This window comes from Eurypyga helias, unplaced genomic scaffold, assembly GCF_000690775.1.
Source record: "Eurypyga helias isolate BGI_N326 unplaced genomic scaffold, ASM69077v1 scaffold10990, whole genome shotgun sequence".
Lineage (NCBI taxonomy): Eukaryota > Metazoa > Chordata > Aves > Eurypygiformes > Eurypygidae > Eurypyga > Eurypyga helias.
This window is the reverse complement of record NW_010225107.1, coordinates 24,998-50,496: the sequence shown is the minus strand read 5'-3', so window position 1 is coordinate 50,496 and position 25,499 is coordinate 24,998. Positions and strand designations below refer to the sequence as shown.

At 41.0% G+C, this 25,499-nt stretch overlaps 1 protein-coding gene across 1 annotated transcript in view; it reads left to right on the top strand.

Moving 5' to 3' along the window:
* RPS6KA2 (ribosomal protein S6 kinase, 90kDa, polypeptide 2) overlaps window positions 1–25,499 on the top strand; it is a 73,177-nt gene that overhangs the window by 34,708 nt on the left and 12,970 nt on the right. The window contains exons 9-11 of the mRNA XM_010148161.1: window positions 3,694–3,796; window positions 8,186–8,316; window positions 10,037–10,162. Coding sequence (XP_010146463.1) covers window positions 3,694–3,796; window positions 8,186–8,316; window positions 10,037–10,162 — 360 coding nt within the window. The remainder of the gene's footprint in view (window positions 1–3,693; window positions 3,797–8,185; window positions 8,317–10,036; window positions 10,163–25,499) is intronic.

The following is a 25,499-nucleotide window of genomic DNA, read 5'->3' as shown; positions in this document are numbered from 1 at the left end:
TCTGAAGGTACTGATTATCAGTGTCTCGGAAGGATGTGAGGGGTTGATAAATAGACAGAAGGATAGATACATATCCAGGTGTGAATATCTAAATGAGTATTTCAGGAGGAACCTTGGAGTTCGTCCCCCTCATTCTGTGGATTATGCACTCCCTGCACACGGGATCTGGATCCAACAGCCGTGCATGATGCACAGTGATTCCTGATACCTGTCAGTCACATTTTTCTGTCATAAATTAATGCTGTGGCCAGTTTAAAAAAAAATCGAGGTGGGATGTGAGTGGTTATTCATTACTGGGACAGGGAGAAAAATTACGTTCTCAATAAAACATAACAGCTAAGAAATACATTTCTCTTTTATAGATGTGGAAGCAATATGTAAGAAAATAAAATCCTCAGCTTCTTATACACAAGAAAAATAACACACATATAATGATCTTAAGCACCAAACATGACATTTTGAATGCACCAGTTAGCACTAACATATCCAAGTCTCTTTTGAATGCCTGGTAAGATGCCCCAAAATAATAAATTGGATATTAAAACTAGGATTTAAACTGTGACAACTGGGACCCTGTTCCCATTGAAATGGGTGGTGGAACTGCCAGTAACTTCTGCATACTGATCCAGGATTACCATGATTTGGGATGTAGCTAACTGTTTCACTTTACCAGCAGTTACACGACAGCTTGATAGAAATTGTCAAAACCAAGATTTGAAACTTAACTTGCTCTGTCGTTTACCGCTCTGGTTCTGCTGAAAGAGTGATCCATCATCCCAAAATAATTCTGGGGCCACGACAAGACATAATAGGTTAATACAATTAACCTAAAATTAGAAATATTCTTGAAAAATCCAGAAGGATCTCAGATCCTCCAAGAGGTTTGGTTTTTGTGTGTATAGGAAACAGCAGCTGTGATTCTTACTGGGTTTTTTAGATCAGCTTGTGTCACATTGTCTTTTGCAGTCTACCGGATGCGGGTTTTCAAAGGAAGAAGCACTCTGGCCGCAGCAAGCCTTCACTTTAACTGTGTTGGGCTGCCTTGTGGTATGGTTTACTACAGTGAATTGGCTTTGGTTTTAGTGGCTCACCCAGAGAAATGGAGCCAGCGTGGTTTGGGAAAGCCCACAGACGACACTGCTCTGCTTGTTCTTATTCCTCAAAGTTTTCAATTAGTTACCCAATACAAGAGGTTAGGGGGAAAAAATGCTTTGAGCAGTTTACCTTTTGCCATTCCTAGTTTTCTAGTCAGAAACACCAGAAATAATTTTTATCACAATTGGAAAAGGAAATGGAAAAGGGAGTCATCCAGGTTGCGCTCAGAAGAGGTGCCTTTCACTCGCACAAGCAACCTTTTTGTTTCAATCCCCTCCCAGCAAGCAGATCTGTGTTTACACTTCTTTAGGTGGCATGTGACTCATGATGAATCTTAAATCCCTCCCTAGTAGTGGAGGATGTGGGTTAGGGATTCAAAATACGAATGTAGCTCCAACAGCACTTAAGAAACTACAGATGGGGGGAGGCATTAAGAGGCCAGAGAGAATATGATTATGATAATCAAAAGAGACTGCAGTTCCTGAATGATGTACGACTCTAAAACATTTTCCAATTTTTGGACCTCACAGGATGAAGGGTGCATTTAATTCAAGGAGGAAGCATGTGTGCGTGACCATATTGCTTTCTGCGGTGTGAGTACTGCAGTTGTGAATTAGGACAAATAAAGGGAAGCTGAAAGGAAATAGCTTTCTCAAGGTACAATCCTAGCAACAGAAAAACCTTCAGGAGGTGCTGAGTTCTCTTTTAAGGTTCTGTCCAGACAGAAAAAGATAGATGTTAATTACTAGGTTGATACTGTTCAGTTGATGAGTGACACTTCCTGCTTATGATTGCAAATGGCTTGTAATTATTTGGAAGACTAAGGTTTCCATTGTGGCTCACAGCAATTATTCATCTCTCTCTCTCTCTCAGAAGATATGGAGCAGTTTTACGCAAGCAGGAACTTTTTTATGGTGAAATGGCCATTAATTATTGCAGACTCATTTCCAGCCTCACCATTCCACTTCTCCAAAGAATCATAATTCAACCACAAACATATGCTTTATGCTAATGCTAATACTATGCTACAGAACGTCTTGCCTCAAGAACTTTTATTTATCTATGCAAAATCAAGTTCCAATTATGTTGATGTGTATATATCTTAGGTTTGACCACATGCTTTATATTACAGAAGTTAATTCACCACAAAACCCACAGTTAAAAAGAATCTTCCTGCATGCTGAAAGCTGGACAAGCATGTATTAATCTCCATTAAATATTTTGAAAAGTCAGCTCATTATGAAGTTGTTCTGAGAGCTAACCTGAAAATACATATTACAAACAGTCATAAAATTGAACTCTCCAGCTATTATCATGACTTGAAAGCTTGGATAAAACATTATATTTATGCTCAGACATGTTAATTATTGGGCTCTGTCTGTGGCAACTAATTCAACCCTTTGAAACCAAAGAACAAAAAGCATTGCTAGAAAGGGAATGAAGTCCAGGGAATTAAACGTGGGGCAGGGAGTCAAACTGGAACTCTGTTCCCCATGCCGCCATCAGCATGATGTTAGGTTTTGGCCATTTCAAGAAGAGATGATGCGAAGATCGCTGAAATCAATAGGAGTCTTTACATTCGCCTCTAGGCTTTGGATCAGATCCAGACATGCTGCACCTCTCCAGACATGCTGCACCTCTCCAGACATGCTGCACCTCAGTTCCTTCATCTCTGAGTGTGTGTGAGTGTGTGTATATGAACGCTTGCAAAAAAGCAGAGTTAAGGAATTTCTTAAAGATCACTAAGTGTGAGTAAAGAGGCCATGAAGTCCCTTGTAATACAGAGAGTGTGTTAGCGTGTATTTATGGTGGCTGACTTGTATGATCCCCTGCATGTCCCCTGACTTGCCAGCACAAACTCACACACCTAGCACTGCTTACCTGTTATGTACCTTTCTCTCTTCCTTATGTTTTTCCTTGGGTTTTCCCCTTTGCTCAAGACACGTTTAGGCCTTCAGTGTGATTCCCCACCCACCCACATTGCTTTCTTCCTAAAACATTTTTTGGTGAGAATTTCATCTAACTCTCAGCTGTGAGCCCCTTCCCTGTCACCAGATATGCCAAAAGAACAAGTCTCTTGTTTAGGTTGTGAGCACCCGGCAGCCAGGCCTGTTGCTCAGCTCAGTCTGGCAGAGTGTCAAGCATATTGCTAGTTCTTGACAAATACTAAATGCTAAACCAGTCACCGCTTGTTAGCGGTTTTTTGTGCTCATTGCCATCGCTGTGCTGCTGAAGTCATCCGTGCACAGTTTCCTGGTGTTACCATCGCACGTTCCAGTCCTGCCCTTAAAACCAGTGAATTTCCAGATGCCTCAGCTGGAATATTGTGCCAGTCTACGGACTAAATTTTTACCAGAAACATCTGTGTCTATATTCTGGATTCCAGTAACTAAAAAGTACAGGGACCATCCAGGCCACAGGTTTCAAACCGACCAGTCAGCAGGAGCCAGAGCTACGGATAGGTCATCCTTTTTTGTCAGTCCCACAAGGATGGCACAGAGCTGAGAGACGACACCCTAAACAAACCGCAAGGGCCTATCTGCAGATGCTGCCAGCATACGGGTTGTTGTTGATTGCGATCTGTTCTTCTCCTTGTAGAAACTATACAGGAAAGAAATCAAGCCGCCTTTCAAGCCCGCAGTGGGACGGCCAGAAGATACCTTTCATTTTGACCCAGAGTTCACATCCCGGACCCCCACAGGTTAGTAAGGTGGCACATGGGCAATGCATCTTTTCAGTGAGTAAATTCATTCTTCTTTCCCCTCCCCATACCAAAGGGGTCTAAAAGTCTGGTCACATATGGGATTATTAAGTTTTGCAATATCAAGCAGGAAGCAAAGACTGGTATTTCCAAGAAAAGAAGCCTATAAGCATTTCAACAATTTCACATTAATTTGTCTTCAGGAAGGACAGTTCACATTACTTCTATCATTGCTGAACTTAACTATTTCAAATTACCTCGGCTTCAAAGAGCTTTGCATCCCTGCGGGTTAGTATATAATTATATAGTCCATAGATGTTTTCTTTAATTACGAAAACCCATACACTATGAACTGTTAGAGGTTAATACATGGTTAATGATAATGCAGAATTATCAAGTTCTCAGATCGGTGGAAATTTCGCCAACAGGAAATTTGGTCCACAATATTTAGAAAATCCTTGCAGTGAGAATGCTGTTGCTATAATTTTTGTTTCCTAACAGGAGTATCACACTTTGTGAACTATATATATGAAGGTGATTGTTGCACAAAACACCACTTTTCCACTCTTTTAGTTGAAAGCAAGAATATCAGTAACCATAGAATGGTAGTCCCAGTTATATTGTTGCCTCTTGCTAGACATGGATAAACTACATTACATTTCTGCCTCTGATATTCCTGTGTAAAGTAGTACTTATTTATAAGTATTCATCATGACCATAGGCCTTTTTCTTAAAACTAGCCCAAACATCTGTTCAAAGCCTGGCTCAAACCTCCTTTCGTGGGGTATGAAATAGTGGTATCTGATAAAAATGTTTTATCAGTCTTGGCTTCTAGTTTTTTTGGCAAGGATGTGCCAACTTTCTGAAGCTAAAATACATTACACTCCTGTTGTTTGGGTCCAACTGGAATCTCCACTTGTCTCCAGTGGTATGTATTACTCATGTTCTGATATTCGTATCCCACTACATGAAACAAATGATCTTTGGATACCAGAAATTTCACATGTCTGATTTCAGCATTTGGATGGCTTTGGAACTTCACACTTTGTACTGGCATGAAAACCCTTGTACTTCATGCATGCGCTGATGCCCAGGTTTATATTTTACACTCTACATGTTACTACTGTTGTCGGTCTCATATCTCGTGCAAGACGCTGACTTGGAAGGTTTGTCTCAGAGTGGTGGCTGAGGTGAGGAGATGTCCTGCCTCAGTGCTGCTTCATGCTCTTACAGAAATTGGCCTGAGAATCAAAATCTGTCATTTCAAAATAGGTGTAATTGGAAGTGAGATTGCAATTCCAGAGTGATAGAAAAGCTTTTGCAGACTGGAAGCATATTTTGCAGCCCCTGACTGTTGACTGATTGGGTCAATCAGAAGGGGAGAGCATCACAAGTGTTTGAGACTGACTCATGTTACCAGTGGAGTCAAACAAGAACCTTTTCTTCTGTCATGGCATAGGATTCATAGAGACTTACCCTGTTACTAAGAACGTACCCAGACAAAAGTACTGTGATAATTTCTATTTCATTATGATAATGCAGTTGTGTTTTACTGAAGCTGTCAGAAAGATATTCCAAGGAGGGGGCACAGATACATTCAGTCATTTTGCACTCTGTCTTTATGAATGAGTTCTCCTGCCTGGAAACAAGTTTATGACAAAGTTTTGGATCCAGTAACTTGCCAGTCCAAGGATTTGCTGCATCTCAGAAAGTTTCTTTAGCCTGGAGGTTGAAACAGCTTTCTGTGGACTCCTTATCTCAGCTCTGAGTGTGCTAAAGATGTGGTTTGTGACACTGATAGTTCATCTCCACGGGTATAGTTTCACATCACTTTTTCTCAGGGATTCATCTGAGTTGGAGTCACCTTTTTCTGGCCACTTGTTTCCCAATCTGCCACTGTGAACCCATATCTCATTTGTACCAACTCAGCTCGTCACAGGGAGCAGGAGGCTGAAACAATCCAGGTTATAAATGGTGATTTGAACAGAGATCAAATTTGAACACAGATCAAACTAAGATCATTTTGGTGATCCAATTTAGATTTCAGTCCACAAATATTTGTACTGTTGTTATTGATGGGGCAGCATGCTGTAACCAGCAGGGACGTCTTAGACTGGCTTTACTGCTGAGAAAAAATAAGTAGAATTGCACCTGAAGTATCTAGATTTCCTCCTCTGCAAATAAGATAATAGTTTTTTATTACCACAGGGAAGCATACTGAATTAAATTACTTAAGATATATGAAGCCTTTGAAAATCCTGTGAAGTTAGATGCTCTGGTGGAACAAGGCATTATGACTTTCACAGGGAGAAAGATAACCATTATACAAGATTGTTGTTTGCAAATGGGTATAATTCAGGCATATGAAATAACTCTGGATTTATCAAGACTAGGAAAATTATTTAGGTTTCATAGCTGTCAGTTAATTAACATGATTTAAAGATAGTTCTGCACTTAACACAGGTATTTTAACATCTAACTCATATGATGAGCATATCAGTGGTGTGAGTATTTAATATTGAACACCAAATAATCAGTAGTTCTACAGTGTTTGATAAAGAGATTGGCAGTGAATTATGAAGGAACAGTTATTTTTAAATGGAGATGACCCAGCACTTACGTTTTAGAGACGGATCACGGCTTTTCTGACGTTCAGGCATGTTCAGATTTGAATTTCTGTCATTCTGTTTTTTAAAACAAACATTCTTTCCTCGTAATTAATCCCTCTTGGAAAATCACTGTTGTATATATGCCGTTGTAAAAAGCATAGTGATGCAAGAGGTCTCATCTGATTCATCCATGTATTTGCAAAGAGAGTGCCCGTCAATATACTGAGATAAACAAATGGCCCCCACGTCATTTTACCAAAAGACAAGCTTCTTCATGTACTTTGCAGTGAGGTCTGACTTGCTGTGCTTCTTTCTGACTCCTGTCAAAGCTGAGGCGTCTTTGTAATGAGATACAGAATTAGCTGCAGTCTCAGTTTTGTTTATTTCCAAACAAATCATTTGTTTTTACCGTATTCTGCCTTCAGATCCTCTGTGCATTTGACCAGTAGATTTATACAGGGAATGTCCACACAAGGAAATACATTCTTACATATTTTCAGGACCTGAAGCAATACTCTGGCGTCTTTCACGCCGTTGCCCTGCACACTGATGGGTGGTGCTGATGGTGTAGACAGGTGAGTCAGATGCAAGGTCCAGTAAGGATGTATTTTCTTTAGTGAAACTGGGTATTTACACCCTTCCTACAAGAAGATAGCTTCCTAAAAGAATTTTAGCTCGGTAATTTTGCCATGGTAAATCACATGTTGCACTACAGGAAAGGTAAAAGGGAGGGGAGGAAAAAAAGAACAAATAAAAAGTAAGCAAATTTTAGTACTGTATGTTTTATAATACCCAGACAGCTACCCAGCTACCAAGGAATGGTTTGCAATGTGTCTCTTTCTTGCTTATTAAAATACCTGGGACAAAGCATATGCTGGGAAGAAAGATCTCTTTAAAGCTTTTCAGAATTTTAAGTGAAGTGCAACTCTTTTCTTCTCAGTTTGGCAGGCTGTTTCTCTCACTGAGCAGTGGTGTGGGTACCAGGAACTGCTCTCTAGTTATTTCATTCCAAAGGTAGAATAGCACAGGGCTCTTTGATCTCCAGCCATTCCTCCCCCAGATTTGCCATGTCAGGAGAAGGATTTGTGAGAAAAAATCCATGAAGGTTAGTTAAAACACTCCTAGTCATTTTGTTCATCCGAGGACAATCAACCAGCATCTTCCTTAGAGTGAGTTACAGCTCCTAAAGCTGCTCCAGAAAGATCCTTATGAGGCCACAAACCCTCGCTATTGGAGCACCACACTTTTACACTTGCTTCAGATCCTGTTTTCTCCACCTTTCCCCAATCCACACAACATACCACGTTACCCAGAAGTCACTTTAGCCTTTGTGATTTCTGTAGTCCAGTTGTGCTGAGAAGGACAGCAGCTTGCAGCTTTTTTCTCCTCCATGGATAACCCATGCTAAGACAAAGGGGTGCCCTGCTTGAGCTGTATGCCCTTCTCTAGCCTCACTCTCCTGTGCCTTCTCTCTCCATGCAGATTCCTGGTATACACAGTGCTTTGCCTAAGAATGAACAAGCACTGTGAAAAACTCCTCTGTATCCAAGAGGAGTGATCCTTGCAAACAATACCCCTGCACCATTTAGAGCCGGAGGAATGGGATGGAGAAGGCACACCAAAGCCTTGATACAGAGGTGGATTATATTCACACCTGTCTGCCAGTTCAGCGGGATCTGAGGTTGACTGGCAGGGGTGGCTTTGTCTGTTGCAGGTGCTGTGCTGTTACTTTCTGATCTTTTATGCAGCTCATGAGACCGTTTTCTTCCTTCTCCTACAGATTCCCCAGGTGTTCCTCCAAGTGCCAATGCTCATCATCTTTTCAGAGGGTTCAGCTTTGTTGCCTCTAACTTGGTGCAGGAGCCTGCACAGCAAGATGTGCACAAAATCACAGTCCATCCTATTGTGCAGGTACTGATGCTGATATTACACTTCACATGTGATGGGCAGATACGTACGCGCATAATGTATTTAAACTGCCTCAGCGTTCTCACTGGTATTTCACAGCCACCCAGCGTAGGTAGGAGGTGTTTACATGCAGCATATATGAGGTGGAAAATGAGAATTTTTCCCCAAAGGCATTTCTATTTAAGTTCACGTTCTCCACAGCCTTTAGAAAGGAAATAGGGTTTGCACCTTACAACAACTCGAATGGAGCTACTTCTGAATACCAGAAACACTATTCCAGTTGTGCATACAGGTCAGGTAATGAAGTGTTGTTTTTTCCACTGAATGCATGTCATTCTCAATAGTTTTGTCTTGTATTATATGATACAGTCTGTGTTGGCAAAGTGGCTTAATGAACTACTGCTGAAGGCTCCCACACACATGGAGCCCAAGCTCTCCTGGGTGTAGAGAGGCCACCTTGTTCCTGTTCCGATTGCACAAGAGCCTGGGTGTATTCACATAACCCGGAATGGCTTGACAGGGGAAGAACACTTGCCAGACACTTGGTTCTTTGCTGCCATTGCCCTACAACATGCTCTCATTACTGCAATCTAAACCAAAAATAAATTGCTACAAATAGCTCATCAGAGGAACAGTGAATCAGAAGAAAGAACTGGGCTGCTCAAAGATACATCAAACCTTCCAACAAGGAAGAAGTTCCTCTCTTACCCACAGCCAGAGGTATACATGCCTCAAGGGGAGAGCCCCTGCTTCTGGTTTTCATAGGTTTCATCCCTATTTTAATAATTTACAGTGGAACATGTCATATACTTAAACATATATGTCATATACTTATGCAACAGTAAGTGAAATGTCACCCAAGCAATTAGACCCCAGAAATTCTGTGGTTTGCCTTGTAAAAATGTATTGAATGTTAACACATGCATATATTACAATTTAAAAGTTTCTGTATGGACTTTGCTAGTGAGGTTATGTTTTTAGACAGAGGATCCTAGAGGATTCTTAGAGCTGCTGGTCATTTCTTGTGTCCTGGGATGGGATTTGCAGCAAGGCCTCAGCTTTGAGTTTCACCACCTAACCAATCCACCTGCCCAGACGTTTTCCAAAGGGCATATGAACCAGTGATGGCATAGTTCATTCTATGCCCTTCAGTAAATAAAAATTAGAAATTTTGAAGTATTTTCCCACTATTTTCACTAGTATTATTTTCTTAAATTAGGTTGGCTTAAAATAGTAACTTTTCTCTCACACAGAAATCGTAATTAAACATATCCTAGACAAGGCCTCCAGTGGTCTGGAGGCACACCCCACATGTGGGCTATCTGTTTTGAAGACTGAAGCTAGTAGCAGTTTATAAGTTATCTAGCCCCTCAGTAACTAGAAATAATTTTATGTTGTCAGGATATATGGGTTTGTCAGGAGATTTGGGCCCGCAGTTTCCTGTGAATTTCTAAATTCCAGAAATAGTTTAGAAAATCACTGCTTTTTTGCCATTGCTTCTAATGGACAGTTCCATCTTACAGACTGGAAGAAGGTAAAAAGGGAGGGGACACACTTGTTTAAGTACAGAACTTCAGATTTTTCTAACTGGACTTAGAAAATCCACTAAGGACAAGACAGGTCTGTGAAGGAGATGAGATGAAGCACTTCCTTTATGAAGTCTAGTCCTTGCTTTTACATCCCTATGTCCTGATTACTTTGTTTCTTTTGTCTTTCCTTATAGCAGCTACATGGGAACAACATTCACTTTACAGATGGATACGAGATCAAGGAGGACATAGGAATTGGCTCCTATTCAGTGTGCAAGAGATGTGTTCATAAAGCTACAGAAACAGAGTTTGCAGTGAAGGTAAGAGAGCCACCTGGTAGATGCCATAAATGCAGTTGAGACTGCTCTGCCGGCGTGGGCAGCAGTGCGGTCAGTGGTTATGTCGTTGGCTTATTTCTTGTTAGGGGGTGTTACTTGTGGTTGGTTTTGGTTGGGTATTTTTGGTTTTGGTTTTTTTTTTCCTTTTGGAAGATGACATGCTTTGTGATAAGCCTCATGTTATTTCTCACACCTTAATTACATCAAGTAAAATTCTTGGATGCAAAAATCCTTTACAGCCTGGCATGGAAATCCTGCTAATCATTTCAGCCATGCTCCTTGCAAACTAGATATGATTTTTAACAGATCCTACATTGAGTCATCATAAATAAAGAAAATAATATATAAAATTATTGCAAAGTTGAAATAGCATTTTAGTTTTCTTTCTTAATATATTTAGTTCTGACATTTATTATTGTAATAAGACGGATTTGTTAATGCAAACCATGATCACCTTCAAAGACTCGGATTTCCTTTTGTCTACTTGACATTCAACACCAACGTGCTGCACAAAGGAGCAAAAGGCAATCTTCAGCAGAGATTTAAAATATTAATTTAGTGGAATTTAGTTGGTTATTAAAGACAAGTCAGTGAACTTCAGGCTCGGTCAAGCAACACTGCACTAAAAGGAGTCCCCACAGCCAGGAAGAGTTGCCAAGAGGCCAGGAAATTGCTAGGATGCAGGTATGAGGGAGCCTTTTCTGACAGGGAAGAACTTTGGTAGAACTGCTTTGGAAGGTCATGCTCAGAGGACTAAGACACAATCTCTATTAAATGCTATTGAATAAACATTATGGAGCTATTACAGAGGCCAGAATAGACCAGTGTGTATGGCAAGTGGTTGTGAGGTTACAGCTCAGAGGAAGAGTTCCAAACATTCAATTTTCTTTAAGAAAAAGGCATCGCAAACACTCACATGTTAGAAGCGTATTTCATGTTTTTGTTCTTGTACCAAAAAGAGACAAGATTGGATTAAATGAGGAATTAGTATAGTCAGTTTGAAAAGACACAGGCAGTTATTTCAGATCATTTCATTCAGTGTGATCTCATGGGAACAGATTGCTTAAGTGAGCATAAGACAAGAAGTACCACTCTGAAATCAGTACATAGAGAAATGTTTACCAGACTTGCAGTGAATGAGGGATTCTAGCCAATTGCCTCTTTACTTTTCTGACTTTAAAATTTCAGAAAAGGTACATAAACTTAACTTATAGATGATATTGTGTGTTTGTTATTAAATGAGATGATAAGAGCTTAAAAAAGTGATCCAAGCTGCAGTCCATGAGATAAATGAGTTGTAGGTAGTTGATAGAATACCATTAAACCTTTTATTCAGCCTTACTTTCCATTGCAAGATTGATGATAATGCAGAATCTGTGAAAGTTTTGCTGTCTCCCTGTGGTGACCACAAAAATCTGGAAACCACTCATAACTGACAATCTGTTGATGTCACTGTTCAAGTAAAGGTTGATTTTTCTACGCTACATCATAATTAGGAGCATGGACCTACCAGCAGATCTGTGGGCTTGCACATGAACATGCTAGGGTTTTAATTTCTAACGAATGTAATAATTAGATTTTTCCAGTGTCCAGGTCATTTGTCAACAGATGGCATTATGTTATAGTAGGTATGGGTTCTGTGTAATTGAATTACATCAGTGATTTACAAAATGTGTGTTAAAGTAATAAAGTTATTATTTTACTTAGATCAAGCATTGCTGACAGTTTTGTCAGTGTAATAGAGCCAGTATGAAACCAGAATAGAAAGATGTTGGTCCTCAAATATGCCTGAATGCCTGGATCCAGGAGGGTCCAGCACCTACTCAGCAGCTGGAGTTTTGGTGTACCTTATAGGATCTAGAGCAAACTCAACACATGGAGACACTCAAAACTCCAGAACAATTTTATCACTTTGATTGCTAGATTTATTCTCTTTCCTATTTTTATTACTTTCCTCTTTTCCTCCGCTTCTTACAACTCTTGTCATGCCAATATGTCTTGAATTTGACTACCAGTTTAGGCAACACATGCAGCTCCTCAGTTTCTGACACTGTGTGAGTCAAATGTGTAGCACAGATTTGGGATTAGAGGCAGTTGGTGAGTTCCCGTTGCTACTGTTTCCAGCACATTGAGTACTCCTCTTTATTATTCCTACCAATGTATTCATTTTATTTTCCTTTCAATTTTATTTTTATTTCATACTAAGATTATATCATTTAGTTATCAAAGTAGCTCGCTTTCATAAAGATTGCACAATGCCACCCATTTCAAGTAATTAGATAGCACAGGAGTTGCAACTGATATTATCATAATTATATATCAGTCCCTTTTGACGTGCATCCTTTAACTCTCTCTATAAAAATCACTGTAATTAGACTCTTTTGATTTCTTTCAGTAAGTATAATTTTCTCAGTGCTCCCTAATACGTAACATTTACAGAAAAAATAGCGGCAGTGATAGTTTGTATGATAGGCAGCAGCCCCATTTGCCTGGCACCACCTCATTAAAAGCTCCCTCTTTAGGATGAACTGCCGACGCGTCAGAAAGCATCATCCCATCTCCCCAGGGGAAGTTGACGATAGTGTAGGAGTTAAGGAAACGACGTGATGGCATCACTGCAGGAAGACACACATCATGTCACTCAGTAAATAATCCCTCCGTGGAGACTGCCACTCACCAGGCTTTATTTACTATCGCTGAGTAGTGCTGCACAGAGACAGCAGAGTACTGAGCTAGAGTAACTTGAGTCAGAGCTACAGCCTGAAAATCCACTCAGAAAAATGAAACCTTTCTTAGCCCAGAAGCAGAATATATTTATTAAAATGCGAAACATTTCATCTTTTTCCTTTTGCTGGCCATCTGCAACTAATTGGCGACTATCTCACAGACCTAATTAGATGTCTAGCAGTGCAAAGTTCTTGGCTGATGTTGTAAAAGCACTTGAAGAGATCTGGGATTTAACTCGTTTCAGAGTTCAGTGAGGCTAGGCACATCACTCACTGACATGCTTCTGAAAGTCCCCCTAGACACCTCTCTTCACTTTTAGGCACCTAACTGCCTTTGTAAATCCAATCACTGAACCAACAGAGAAAGAGATTTTTCTTGCAACCTCTTCGCTCTTCTTCCCTGTCATATGAAAAAATGAAATGCTAATAATAAACTCCAAATCTATTTTAGACATGCCCACAGGCTCCTAAATGCAATATTTAAGAATTCAGACTTATGTCCCTGCTGCTCAGAGCCTTTCAGTACCATGCAACAGAAAACTTTGTAGACAGCCAGATTTCACACACACTGAATCTGCCCTGAAACTAGTAACAACCTGCCTGGGTCAGTGTAGGTAGATGCTGGTTTAGCAAAGTCCTGTATCATATTCTACTGCAGGTACATACTCCAAGGTACTTGTAAAATGTTACTCTTGGGCTTTTTCCCATTTCATTCCATCTCATTTTTCCATTCTAATCAAGTACAAGGTTGTGAAATACAAGAAATGACAGAATCACTAATGTTGGAAAATACCTATAAGATCATCTAGTCCAACCATAAACCCAACACTATTGTACCCACCAGACCATGTCCTCAAGCACCATGTCTACATGTTCCTTGAACACCTACAGGGATGGTGACTCCACCACTTCCCTGGGCAGCCTGTTCCTGTGCCTGACTGCTCTTTCACTGAAGTTTTTCCTAATATCTAATCTGTTGTCAACAGATGGCATTATATTATAGTAGGTATAGGTTCTAATTAAATTACATCTGTGATGAACAAATAGTATGTTAAAGTAAATTTTTTTTAGCAGACAGCATAGTGCTCATTCTTCTGAACACTTTATAAGACTGGTATAAAGAAGGGATGCGAGGAAAAAAGTGTTTCTAGTGTTTCTCCTCTGACAGACCTCTAAGGCGTTTCAGATTCTTCTGCTATAATACTGATCATCCTGGCTACAGCACCATGATTTTTAATAGCGAAGGAAAGTGGCATTGTTGATCACAGTTATAAGCTTCAGGTGGGTGCAGTGATGTAACAGTCAGGTCAGAATCAAAGGAAAATCAGCTCAAACTATTTCAGTCCCATCAGTATCTAGAGAAAATAAGTCAATTAAGTAAAAGAAGGATGCTAGAGCAGATGGAGGGGATTTCTGCGGATGGAAAAAAAAAAATCTGCAGTGGAAGCCTAAACAGATTAAGAGCTCTCTGTTGGAAAACAAAGGAAATGCTACAGTTCAGAGTTCTTGGTGAAGCAGATTTTTCAAAACCTGCCAGAGATTTGATGCAATTAGCATATTCCAAAAGTTCTTCTTTATTTAAAATCATTGCACTGGTTTCAAGCTTGGGTCCCTACTTGTAATGAAGCTTTCAAGTTGGATTTTCAGATGTGCTTCTTATTGATGCAAAGAACCTGATCGCACCCCCCTTTTTCTAAAGATTTCTCTATTTAGGTTGACTCATTACCCTCAGGAGAGATTACTGTTGGGTAATAGCCAAGTAGGAACTGCTGCTGCTATGGATTGTTCTACCTGAAATACAGTAACAGCCCCGCAATTTGCAGAGGCAGGTGGCATAGGTGTCAGCTTCAGCAACTTGGTGCCGACTGTTTTCTTCTTTAGGTCAAAAGAATACCTAACTGGTTAAGTCTTATGGATTTTTAGTCCTTCCATGCTGTTAGAGCCAGGGCAAACAACTGAGTAAAAGGACAGGGTAAAGTTTTCTCCCTCCCTTGAAGAAGAAAAACTTACAGTAGAGATAGTCCCAAATGGCAAGTCCAATTTTGCAGATGCCAGTATTACAGTGGAATTTGGATCTCGAAACACATGTGAGTTTCATTACCTTTTCCTGTCTCTTTAATGTACTAACCAACTATTTGGCTCCAAATTTTCCACAGCTATGAGTAAAGCCAAATTTTGCAGTCTGTGTCTGCCTCTGGGATACAGGTTAGTTTATGCTAAAGTCCTAGTAAATCCTACAGTTCATACATAATTCTGGTAATTACAAAGCACTGAAAGTACATCTATCTTGGCATGTTTTGGTATGTGCAGACTGGGGAGAGCTGCATTTTAATTAGCTATAAAAATGCAATACCAGTGGAGAAGTGATGTCAACATGCTACCAATACATAGAGTCAGTAACTCGTGAGAGCTGTTTTTAGCAGGGCTGTGTAATCAAACTTGTTACAGAATTCTAATTATTTGCTAATAACAGTAAGTGGCATAGTCACCAACAGCTATATGAATTCCAGACTTGTTTCATAATTTTGTTAAACTTCATTTTCCTTTCCCACTGATGTGTTCATTGTCTTGGTTTGGTTGTTTTTAGGTGGTTGGTGTAAGTAGATACAATATGATGCTAATCTGAAGGCAGGAAGTTACACTCCATGGTATTTAGTTGTCTCTACAACATTTTCTCCATAACCTATATTACGGTTATGTCAGGAGTTTAGTGCTTAACTGGACAAAGGAGTCCAGGAAGGCTGAACATGATTCCTTGAATGAAGAAAGTGTGAATAACAAATAAAAAAAAGTAGTGTCTAAGATTGACTGCAGCGTGGTGCACTCTTTTGCGACTCTTTTAAAGACAATAACAATCCTGAACACATGTAGCTTTATTATTGAAACAGGAAAAGGAAAAAAAGAAGAAAAAAGAGTCAGTCTAAAGGTCATCAAATCCCCTTGACAGTTAGGATGTCTGTAGAGCTAGACACATTTGCTTAGATCTGTTTCTCCTTAACCACAGAAGTCACTTAAGTGACTTCCTTCTAAAGTGAAAGACTGTGAAATTTTCAGGGGAGGGTTTGTGTCCATATTTGTCTGGGATTTACTTAGTGTCTGGTGAAACATGGATAAATATATCAGTATTTTAATAGGCAAGTCAATGAAAAGTTTGCTGAATAACCTCAGATTTCTTGGCCCTGAGCCAGCCAGCTTGTTACCACCAGCAGGTACCCACCTACTGCTCATCTGACTTTTCCTCCCTCAGACTGAACCAGAACATGGTACAGAGGTCAGGTCTCAGGGTATGTGCAGAGATCTCTGGGTCAGAGCCACTGGTAAATGCATCCCCTTTAAATTTAGCTTTGAAATTAGCAGAAGTTACCTGTTGCTGGAGTGAAGCAGTAACAGGGCTCTGCAAGGGAGAGGATGTGCTGAATGTGTATGGATCAGAGGCTGAGGTCCCGTCTCGGTTCTCATTCAACCCTTAGTCATGCAAACTCCTCTTGACTTTGCTAGGTGGCAGTCGCAGTAAGGTTTGTATGGATGAGAGTATGGCTCTATCCCACTTCCCACTTGGCAGGAAAAGTGGCATCAGGAAGAATATAATCTGATGTAAAAAAGACCCCATTACAAAACCTGCTGCCCAACTGAAGGGAAATGGGAGTGATGACTATGCTTCCATAAGCCTGTAAATGTCCTGGTTCTTCCCCAAGATGGCTTAGCAAATTACCTATGAAGAGCATATCTCTTGCCTCTGCAAGATCATACTGATGGTTCTGAAAGATACTTTCCAGCATTTTACTGAGAAAAGAACCCAAAAATATTCATTCCTATTTGCTTTCATACCCTGAATGACATGTACTGGAGCTGTTCAATATACTCAACTATTTTGTGGGATGGAAAAACAAATATTTGAATATCAGCATCAGACAAGTATTTCATAGCGTTGGTAGTGTAGTTAAAGATTTATTAATGAAATTGAAAAACAGATCTACATATTTCTGTCTAACATGTTTGCATATAAGTAAATGAGTTTTGCCTGTAGTACCTGCGTAGGACTGTTGATTCCTCTGGGACCATGTGCTATTTTGGTATCCGTGGTTTAGGACAGAATATAAACAAATTAGAGAAGATGTATAGCACAAAATATGTACTAATTACAAGGCAAGCTCTATGAAGAGAGCTACAAATATGTGATGTAAGACAGACAAGAGTCCAATGGGATGCATCAAAATCTATAAATATCTCTAAGGTGATACAAATGATGGATGACAACCATTTGGCTGCCAAAGACAGCAAGACAAGACAGAACGTCTTGAAGCTAAAAAAGGGAGTTTCAAAAAAAAAGAAGTCTCATGGTGAGAGCAGTTGGCAAAACATACTTTTCAAGGAGATGACCGAGACATCCTCCCCCTCACACGCAAAGAAGTTGGATCTGTTGATCTGTCATATTAGTGGATGTAGCCTTACAAAATGCAGGGTCAAAGCTGTAAGACCCCTTTTTACCTTGATAAACTACAGAGAACATTTACCATGTTTTCCCATGAAATACGGTTTATAATGCTGGGATTCAGGAATTCCTGTTGTCCAGACACTGCAGTAAAAGATGTTTTTTTCTGTCTGAAGGATACTTAAGCTGGTAGTGTGGCACCAGATTCAGTGGGCTATAGGGTGCCATGTAGGAGATACAGGCTTCAGGGCAAATTTAGGCATAAAACACTCTGTGATGCTTTGAATTTGCATAGGGGAGGGCTTCCCAGCGCTTCTCAATCCAGATTGCTCTGCAAAGAAACCAGCATGAAGAGCCCTAGATAACAACTGGGATCCATGGTGGATACTGTAAGAGTGATTACAAACAGCATAGATGGTGTGCTGGTTTTAGCTAGTGTGCAGTTAATTTTCTTCACAGTGGTTAATGTAAGGCTATGTTTTGGATAGTGTGCTCTAGATTTGATGGAAAGAGAAAATGATTTGCAGTAAAATGGATGAAGTAGCAAAGGAGTGGTGGAGAAAGTTGTCTGTGAGGTTTTTATGTCTGACCTGTGAGAGTATTTTTAAGGCTTTCTTGTTTTTCCTGTATCAAACAACTTCATCAAAGGGCCTGACTTCCCTGCTGGATGAGGGCCACTGTGCACAATTTCACTCACCACAGCAGGAGGCAACACAGTATATTTGATATGCTGTCCTCATTTTTAAGATTTGGGTTTAGTGAAATACATGCAAAACTTCAGTGAGTCTCACTTTTCTGTCGTTTTGATTTGAGTGTATGCCAAGATACTCCCTCTGCAGAAATAAGTCAGTTCTCCAAGGAGGCACTGCTCAAAGGGGCAGGACCCTGAGCTACAGCTTCAGAAAGGACAGGCCAGTACAGCCTGCTGGGCTCTGCTTGAAAGGACTTGGGAGAAGAAAGCAGGGCAGACAGCCAGGAGTGCCTTGCACGCTTCCTCAAGCAGCAGATTTGTTTGTAGCAGTGAGAGCCATTGCTGGCTGGTGACATTTTTGGGTAAATAGGACCAAGGCATTGTTTAAGTCTTAGCAAAATAAACAGAGGAGGCAGATAAAAATTCAGAAATGATTGCAGACCAGCTCTTAAGCTCAGCTTCAGAGCGAACCTTAGATGTGCAGTGGGTGTACATCCCCTTGGTCAGCCTCCTTCCCATTTGGTCACGAAGCTCACCGTGCCTCTCTCTTTGTCATGCCTGAGCCTCTGAAAGATGTGAGATGACGGTATTTCTCAGTGCTAACTAGATATTTTCTGAGACCTAGGATCAGACAGCAGTTTTTCTACAGCTTAGTAATATCATGTTTCTCTTCTCTAGCTTGCTTGCCAAATACCTAAGTATTTTGGACAGAATTTGGTCCTCTGTGGCTCTGTTTCTCTTCTGGGGCCATTTAAACCGTGTTTCTTGTATTTGTCTTCCATATTGATGTAATAACTTTCCTCTTTTATAAGATCTGAATATGATATACTGTTTTCCATCCCTGAAGCTCTTTGTAAAAGAAGGTGGGAGTAGTACTGCAGTCATTTTACAGGCTGAAAACTCATCAGTCTGATCCAAGGACTTGTGCTAGGGCTGAGCAGAGCAGACTAAAACAGTGCAGAGCCTTTCCCACCAAGCTATTCTGCCTCCAAAACTAGACTTCTCTCCAAAATGAGCTTTTCTGTTTCATAGGTGCTATTAGAAAAAAAATTTTAATGTTTCTGTGTTGCTTAGAAAATGTGTGCTAATTAATAAGTACCACGGTTCCAGCTGACAGCTTAGGAGTGCGAAGTCGGCAAACAGTGGCAGTGAGTGGGCATGCTCAGTGTGCAGAAAGCTTAATGTCTCACCCACACAGCTTGATCTGGTGGCCCATGCTTATTTCAGAAAAGTATTGCTAATTATGCCTGTTTCTCATAATACTCATTTCACTGTTTTTCTGAAAGATTTAAGCAAGGATGGGGGGAATGAATCTCTGGAGCTGATCAAAACTAATAGCACAACAAATAGTCCCTCAGGAACTATTAAGCTTAGAATAGTTCTCCTTGGAGACATCTTAAATGTAAAATTATACCATGTCCTTTTAAATAATGTTAGCCTTTCTGCAGTGATTTTTATCCAACTTGAGTAATCTGTCATCAAAAAAGGAACCAAATAAAAACAGATGCTTGGCATGCATAGGGCTTATTTTTAGAAGGAAATATTACTGAAATGGAAACCTGTACATATTCCAGGGGCACAGAACTGCAGAACTCTAGCTCTGGGACACTTCCATTGGAATTAGTGTTGTAGGTGAAACTGTCAGGTTAAAATCTCTGCATGTGTTGTTGCACCTCATTTCTTCAGCAGGCATGCAAATCCTACCTATAGTCAGTTCCACCAGTGCTGCCCTGAATTTTCAAATATACCATAGATATGGTGTAGAAATAATGCGCAAATGGACACAAAATTAATTCTCCCTTTGCTCATCCCTCCCCTCCCAGAAAGGGAAAGGGTTTCTACAGGGAGTATTGCATCACGCTGTGGTACATAGATCTCTTGTTAAATGCAATTAACCCATGCTTACACTCCAAACAGGACTTAGAAAAAACTTCCAAGTATGTAATAGACAATAAAGCAGCTTTAAAAAGCACATAAAACTCTCTTTTCCTCCATGCTTTTCCCACTAAGCCATCCTAAGTCCCCTGGTGCTGGTCAAAAAGATCTTTAGGTTGTCGCACTGGCTAATCACGCTGGCAACCTTGACTGTGGCTGTTTAAGGTGTTGCAATGCCCAGGTGTCCGCCCTGGACTTCCAGCTGCTGTAGCCAGAGCAGCAGCCTGGGATGTGCGGGTGGCTCAGCTGCTTCTGTTCTCAGTTTCAGCTGCCAGCAAGGGTCACCTGGGTCAGTTGAAGAAGGTACAGATGCTGTTCCCATTTGGGACTGGGGGCAAAAAGGGCAGCCAAGGAGAGCTATGGCTTATGCCCCTGCAGCACAACCCGCGAAAGCTCCTCAGTCAAAGTTCCACAACTTACTTTTTATCCATGCCCATGCTCCAGGGTGTAACTTTAATGCTTCCCAATGTTTGTGGTTGATGGTGCAGAATAAATCCACTAAAATAAAATGCAGAACTTCCGCTGCAGTCCATGGCAGTGACATACACCACAATCTTAAAGGTTAAGCCACAGTGCCATAGTTAGGTACATTTAGCTTTCCCAAGAAGGGAGATGGCTACCATTGCCCATTTCAACTGATGTGATTAGACAGAGTTTTACCATCCTGTTTCACTTAAGGGGAAAAATTGAGTCAGAGCCAAGCAGGTGTTTCAATGAAGTCTTGATTGTTCATTACAGATGCACAAAGACCTTTCTCCACAGGACAGGAAGAACCAGCAGCAGAGAGCAGTTTCCTCACTGCTAGCTCCTGCTTAGCCTGGCCAGAGCCATGTCCTTTCTCCTCAGGCCTGTATCACTGCTCTTCCCATCAGTGCATCTCATGTTTCTTTTCTGTCTACTTTCTCACTCCGTTGCTTTTCTCTCACTCTTTCTTTTAGGTTGTTCATTTTCCAGACAGCAAAGGCAGTTAAATTGTCACCTCCTACCTCTTGCCTTTTTCCAATCTCACAACTGTAGTGATGGAGAACGTGTGAGAAACGCAGCCGTCCTCCTCATGCAAACTCACCCGGGTTCATTTCAGCTCTTTGAAAAGGCAATTTGTAATAACAGGGCTAATTCTGCCCAAAGCAGATTAAGGAGTGCTCACACATACTATTTCTTTGGCCAGGCTGTGAAAGCTGTGAGTGGTATCAAACCAGTGGGTACCACTCACCCAGCTGGTGAGTGGTATCAAACAGCTGAGGGCTGTGATACCTGCCAATGGCATACCTAGATCCAGAAGAAGAAATTTATCTACACAGTTGGAGTAATGTGAATACCTTCACAAAACTGCAACAAGCCAATATAAATATATACCATCCACATAGTTGCTGTGCCATTTTTAGCAAGCCTTTACCCACATAGACCTCTGCTGATACTCATCAGTCCACTCTGGCAAGGCTGAAGACATTGAAAACCCATTAGTAGGGGAGAATAAGGTGATTTTTTCCATGCAAAAGACCTGTAAAAACTGGCCAGACATGTTAATTAGGATTTTGAAAACAGTCTTTCCTGATACTTTCTTCGTTGATAGAGAAAGAGTTCCATATTGTCCATATTGTCCTTTGATAGAGCTCGACTCATTTTAAAATATTATGAGGTTCTTACCCTAAATTCCACTGAAGAAAATTCACCTTTTCTTTCAGCTAGTCAGTGAAATACACAAAGGATGTGGTAGTCAAAAAAACAAACAAGACCCCTGTTAGAACAAAAGACACCATTGCATGTGTTAAGCACATTTTACTCTGGAATTGTTTCATGCACTGTTTAATACAGATGAGTTTCTAAGCAATCCCTGGGTGTCCAATACACAGAGAAAAGTCTATTTGTTGTATGGCTCGGTTTCTTCTTTTCTGAAGGGCAATAGAAGACCCCTGTGCTTCGTAGCTCTTCTCTAGTACAATAGTGATCTTGTTACATTTTCAGTTGTTATTTATACATTATGATGGCTTTCTGAGTTGGTGTTCACCACACATCTGCGGAGAGAAATACAAAAGTACCATCATTACATATTACTCAAAACCTACAGACTAGTAGCAGAGAAAATCTTCCCTTAATTCTGTATCAGAGGGTGTTTATACATTTTAGTTGAGTTCAAATAAGAATGAATTTCCTAAAGAAAGCCATCATTCCTTGTACAGGAAGAGCTGCAGGAGGTTCATGGGCTGGCACAGAGAGGAATAAAGAAGACTGTCTTCATGCAACACAACGTTTCAGAGTAAACAGAGTGAACAGGGTAGCAAATGTTCTTTGTTACCGCAAAAAATATTTAGAAGTTACATAGTTTTGCTCAAATTTTAATTAGGTTTTAAGAGTGCCATTGCCTACCTAAAATTCAGACAGATGTCTTTAGCTCACCAGCATCTGACAGTAGAGCTTGAAAGCTACTGGATAGCAAAAAAATAAAATGTGATTAACAATAATATTAATTCTGAACAAGAGCAGACACTGTGCCACATGCTGTGGCCATGTGTGGTCTCATGTAGGAAGTCTGATGAGCGTACAGCAGTCAGCATCCATATTTGTATCATTAAATGCTTTTTCCTTTCTAGCATTGCAACTTCCAGTATATAGGTAGGAAGCAATCCAGAGCCTTTGGTCCTCATTGCAGCAGGGTAGCCAACAGTGGGCTAGCCTTGTGGGGTTTCTCTGGGCAGCCTGAAAGCATACCTCTGAGAGATCTTGTATTAAAATTGATTTGAGGACCATACCTCCTACCTTGGTTGGGTGTGAAGTGCCACATACTGTTTTGTCTGGTCTACACACTTTGTGCCAGTTGAATACAGTGGACAAAGCTAAAACCTCTCTATATGCAGAGGTGGACTGACGATAGAGCTGATTGTAAAAAATTAGAGATCGTTAAACTCCAAAGCAGGAGGAAGAAACAACAACCCAGAAATGGAAAGCCAAGTGCCTCGTATGGGTGTCCACTCTGGTATTGGTTCACTGCCAATCAGAGCCCACTGGAAAGAACATCTTTGTCCTGGAATGAACCCAGGGGGACACCAGAGCTGAGCACAGTTGGGAACAGCCCTGAGGAGCCAGGAGATGCTCGCCAGGTCCCTGCTGGAAAGGACTAGCAGGAAGAACACCTTGGTTTGTGTCCAGGAGGCAGAGTGTATCTGCAGTTAGTCTTTGTGATGCCTCCTTGCCTTCTCTGGCAATTGCTAAGTCTGACTTAGTGACCCGTTTTCAAATTACAGTCAAGGCTGCTTCATATGAGCAGCGATGAGTCTTGGCATTGACTCATTCCAGGAAGGGGAATGTGTGTAGATAAGCATGTAAGATTGCAGATGAGGGGTTCACAGTTATTTTGGACTCTGTAACTAGCAGCCCAGATGTTGGTGTCTGGAAAAGAAAGTGGTTACAGCCCAAGTACAGCAGAAGCCATGTACATTTGCCAGGGGGCCAAGCAGCCCGGTGGCCATCTGGCAAGTGCAGGGAGACCATGCAGAGGGGACCATGCCAGGGCTGCTTTCATTGTGCCTCTCCCCTGCTGCATCTGCACAGGGCACTCGGAGCATGCTTTTCCTTCATGTTATCTACAGCAGCTCCTCCATGTTGTATACAACAGTACAGACAATCAGAATGTACAGCTGCACAAAAAGTGTTAACACCTGACTAGTGAAACCGCTGCCTGTTCACTTATATAACTTAATTAATTTAATCTGATACTTTCTGAGAATCTCAGAACTACACAATGAATACCACCGGAAGCCCATGACACACCTCCCGTAGCCCCTGTGTTCGATAAGGAGCACTGGGCCTGTATTTTACCACTAAACTGGGGCAAGATTTGCAGATGTGCTGAGGATGCAGCACCTCATGTTGTGATGCAGACACCTCTGGATGCAAAAGGAGGCAGCAACCACCAGCCGAACCACCATGACGTGGCAGCTTCCCTCTTTGGAAAGTCTGGCGTGGGTTTAACAACACAGGGAAACACTTTCTGAAGAGAAAGATCAGGAGAATTGGGTATCACAGTGGAGCTACGGTGCCTATTTAAGGAGCTGCTGTGGCCATTGCAGCGTGTGAATAAAGAAACTTTGCGTACTGCAGCCAGTCGGAACTGAAGAGAGATTTCTGCTAACGCTGCAGCAGCCACCTCCTTTGCTGCTTTATCGGTCATGGGCCAAGTGTAAATCACAGGCATGCTGAAGAGAGCCTCTTGCTGTGGAAGAAAAAAATTGTTCTGGTCTGTCCAACCAGACTGCTCAGGGACTGAGAGGAATTTGGCAGGTCCCTTCACAGCTCTGACAATGATTTGTTGTGTGGTTTGGGGAAGCTTGTCCATTTAATGACTGTATCGCAGCTTGTGCACACATTAAAGCAAAAAGCATGCATATTTAGCAGGACTGTCTTGCGATTTATATAGCCTGTTGTGAATCAGAAGTATTACATATCATCTACTGCTGTTGCTACTAAATCAGTAGCAGACTGCTTCAGGTTATTTTATGTTGAGTTTTGTGTCAATAGCTGAGACTGGTTTTGGTTTGGATTTTTTTTCAGGTCTTATATATACATTTATAGTCCTGCATTATTAATAGTTGCTTAAAATTTTCCATGGCTTTGGATATTTCCTTACACAGGAAAATACAACAGAAAAGGAATCTGGAATATATTGCTTGCTACAGCACCGTAGTGATAATAGTACTTCACACAGTGGTAGTAACACTTGCTGCAGTAAATTCTGCGGGTTTGTACAAGGCAGGCAGTTCCTAACAGGTGCTCATGTGTATGACTCCATTAGCTTGACAAGAGCTATATTAGTTTAGCCAAGGAAGTGGCTCTGAGGATCTTTTTATATGTTAGAGTTATTGGTTGGTTGGGACACATTCAGTCACTGTGGTTGTATTTATGAGGAGTCATTCAATCAGAGTTTCACTGGCTTTTTGAGAATATCTCTACTAAACTGGAAGAACAATATTATTCTAAGGAGAAATTGCTAGTAGAATTTTTTCCACTTGCCTGCTTTGGAGGTTTTTCCTTCATTTATTCAAATGTGGACAACAACCATCTACCTGTATCAGCTCCCCATTGCACTTTCACTTGTCACACTGCTATTAATGCAGAATCAAATCACAGATATGGCTTCAGATGCACACCTCAACCATGGACAACTACTGACTATCATTATCACTGCAAATGCATGTCGTGATGACTATAAAACCTCTGCTATATAGTCAAGTGTGCACTATTACCACAGATTCACAGAGTGGTAGAGGTTGGAAGGGACCTTCGGAGATCATCTAGTCCAACCCCTCTGTCAGAGCAGGATCACCTAGAGCAGGTTGGCCAGAAATGCACCCAGGTGGGTTTTGAATATCTCCAGAGAAGGAGACTCCACCACCTCTCTGGGCAGCCTGTTCCAGTGCTCTGGCACCTCGAAGTGAAGTTTTTCCTCATGTTGAGATGGAATTTCCTGAGTTCCAGTTTGCACCCATTGCCTCTTGCCTTGTCGCTGGAGACCACTGAAAAGTGTCTGGCCCCATTCTC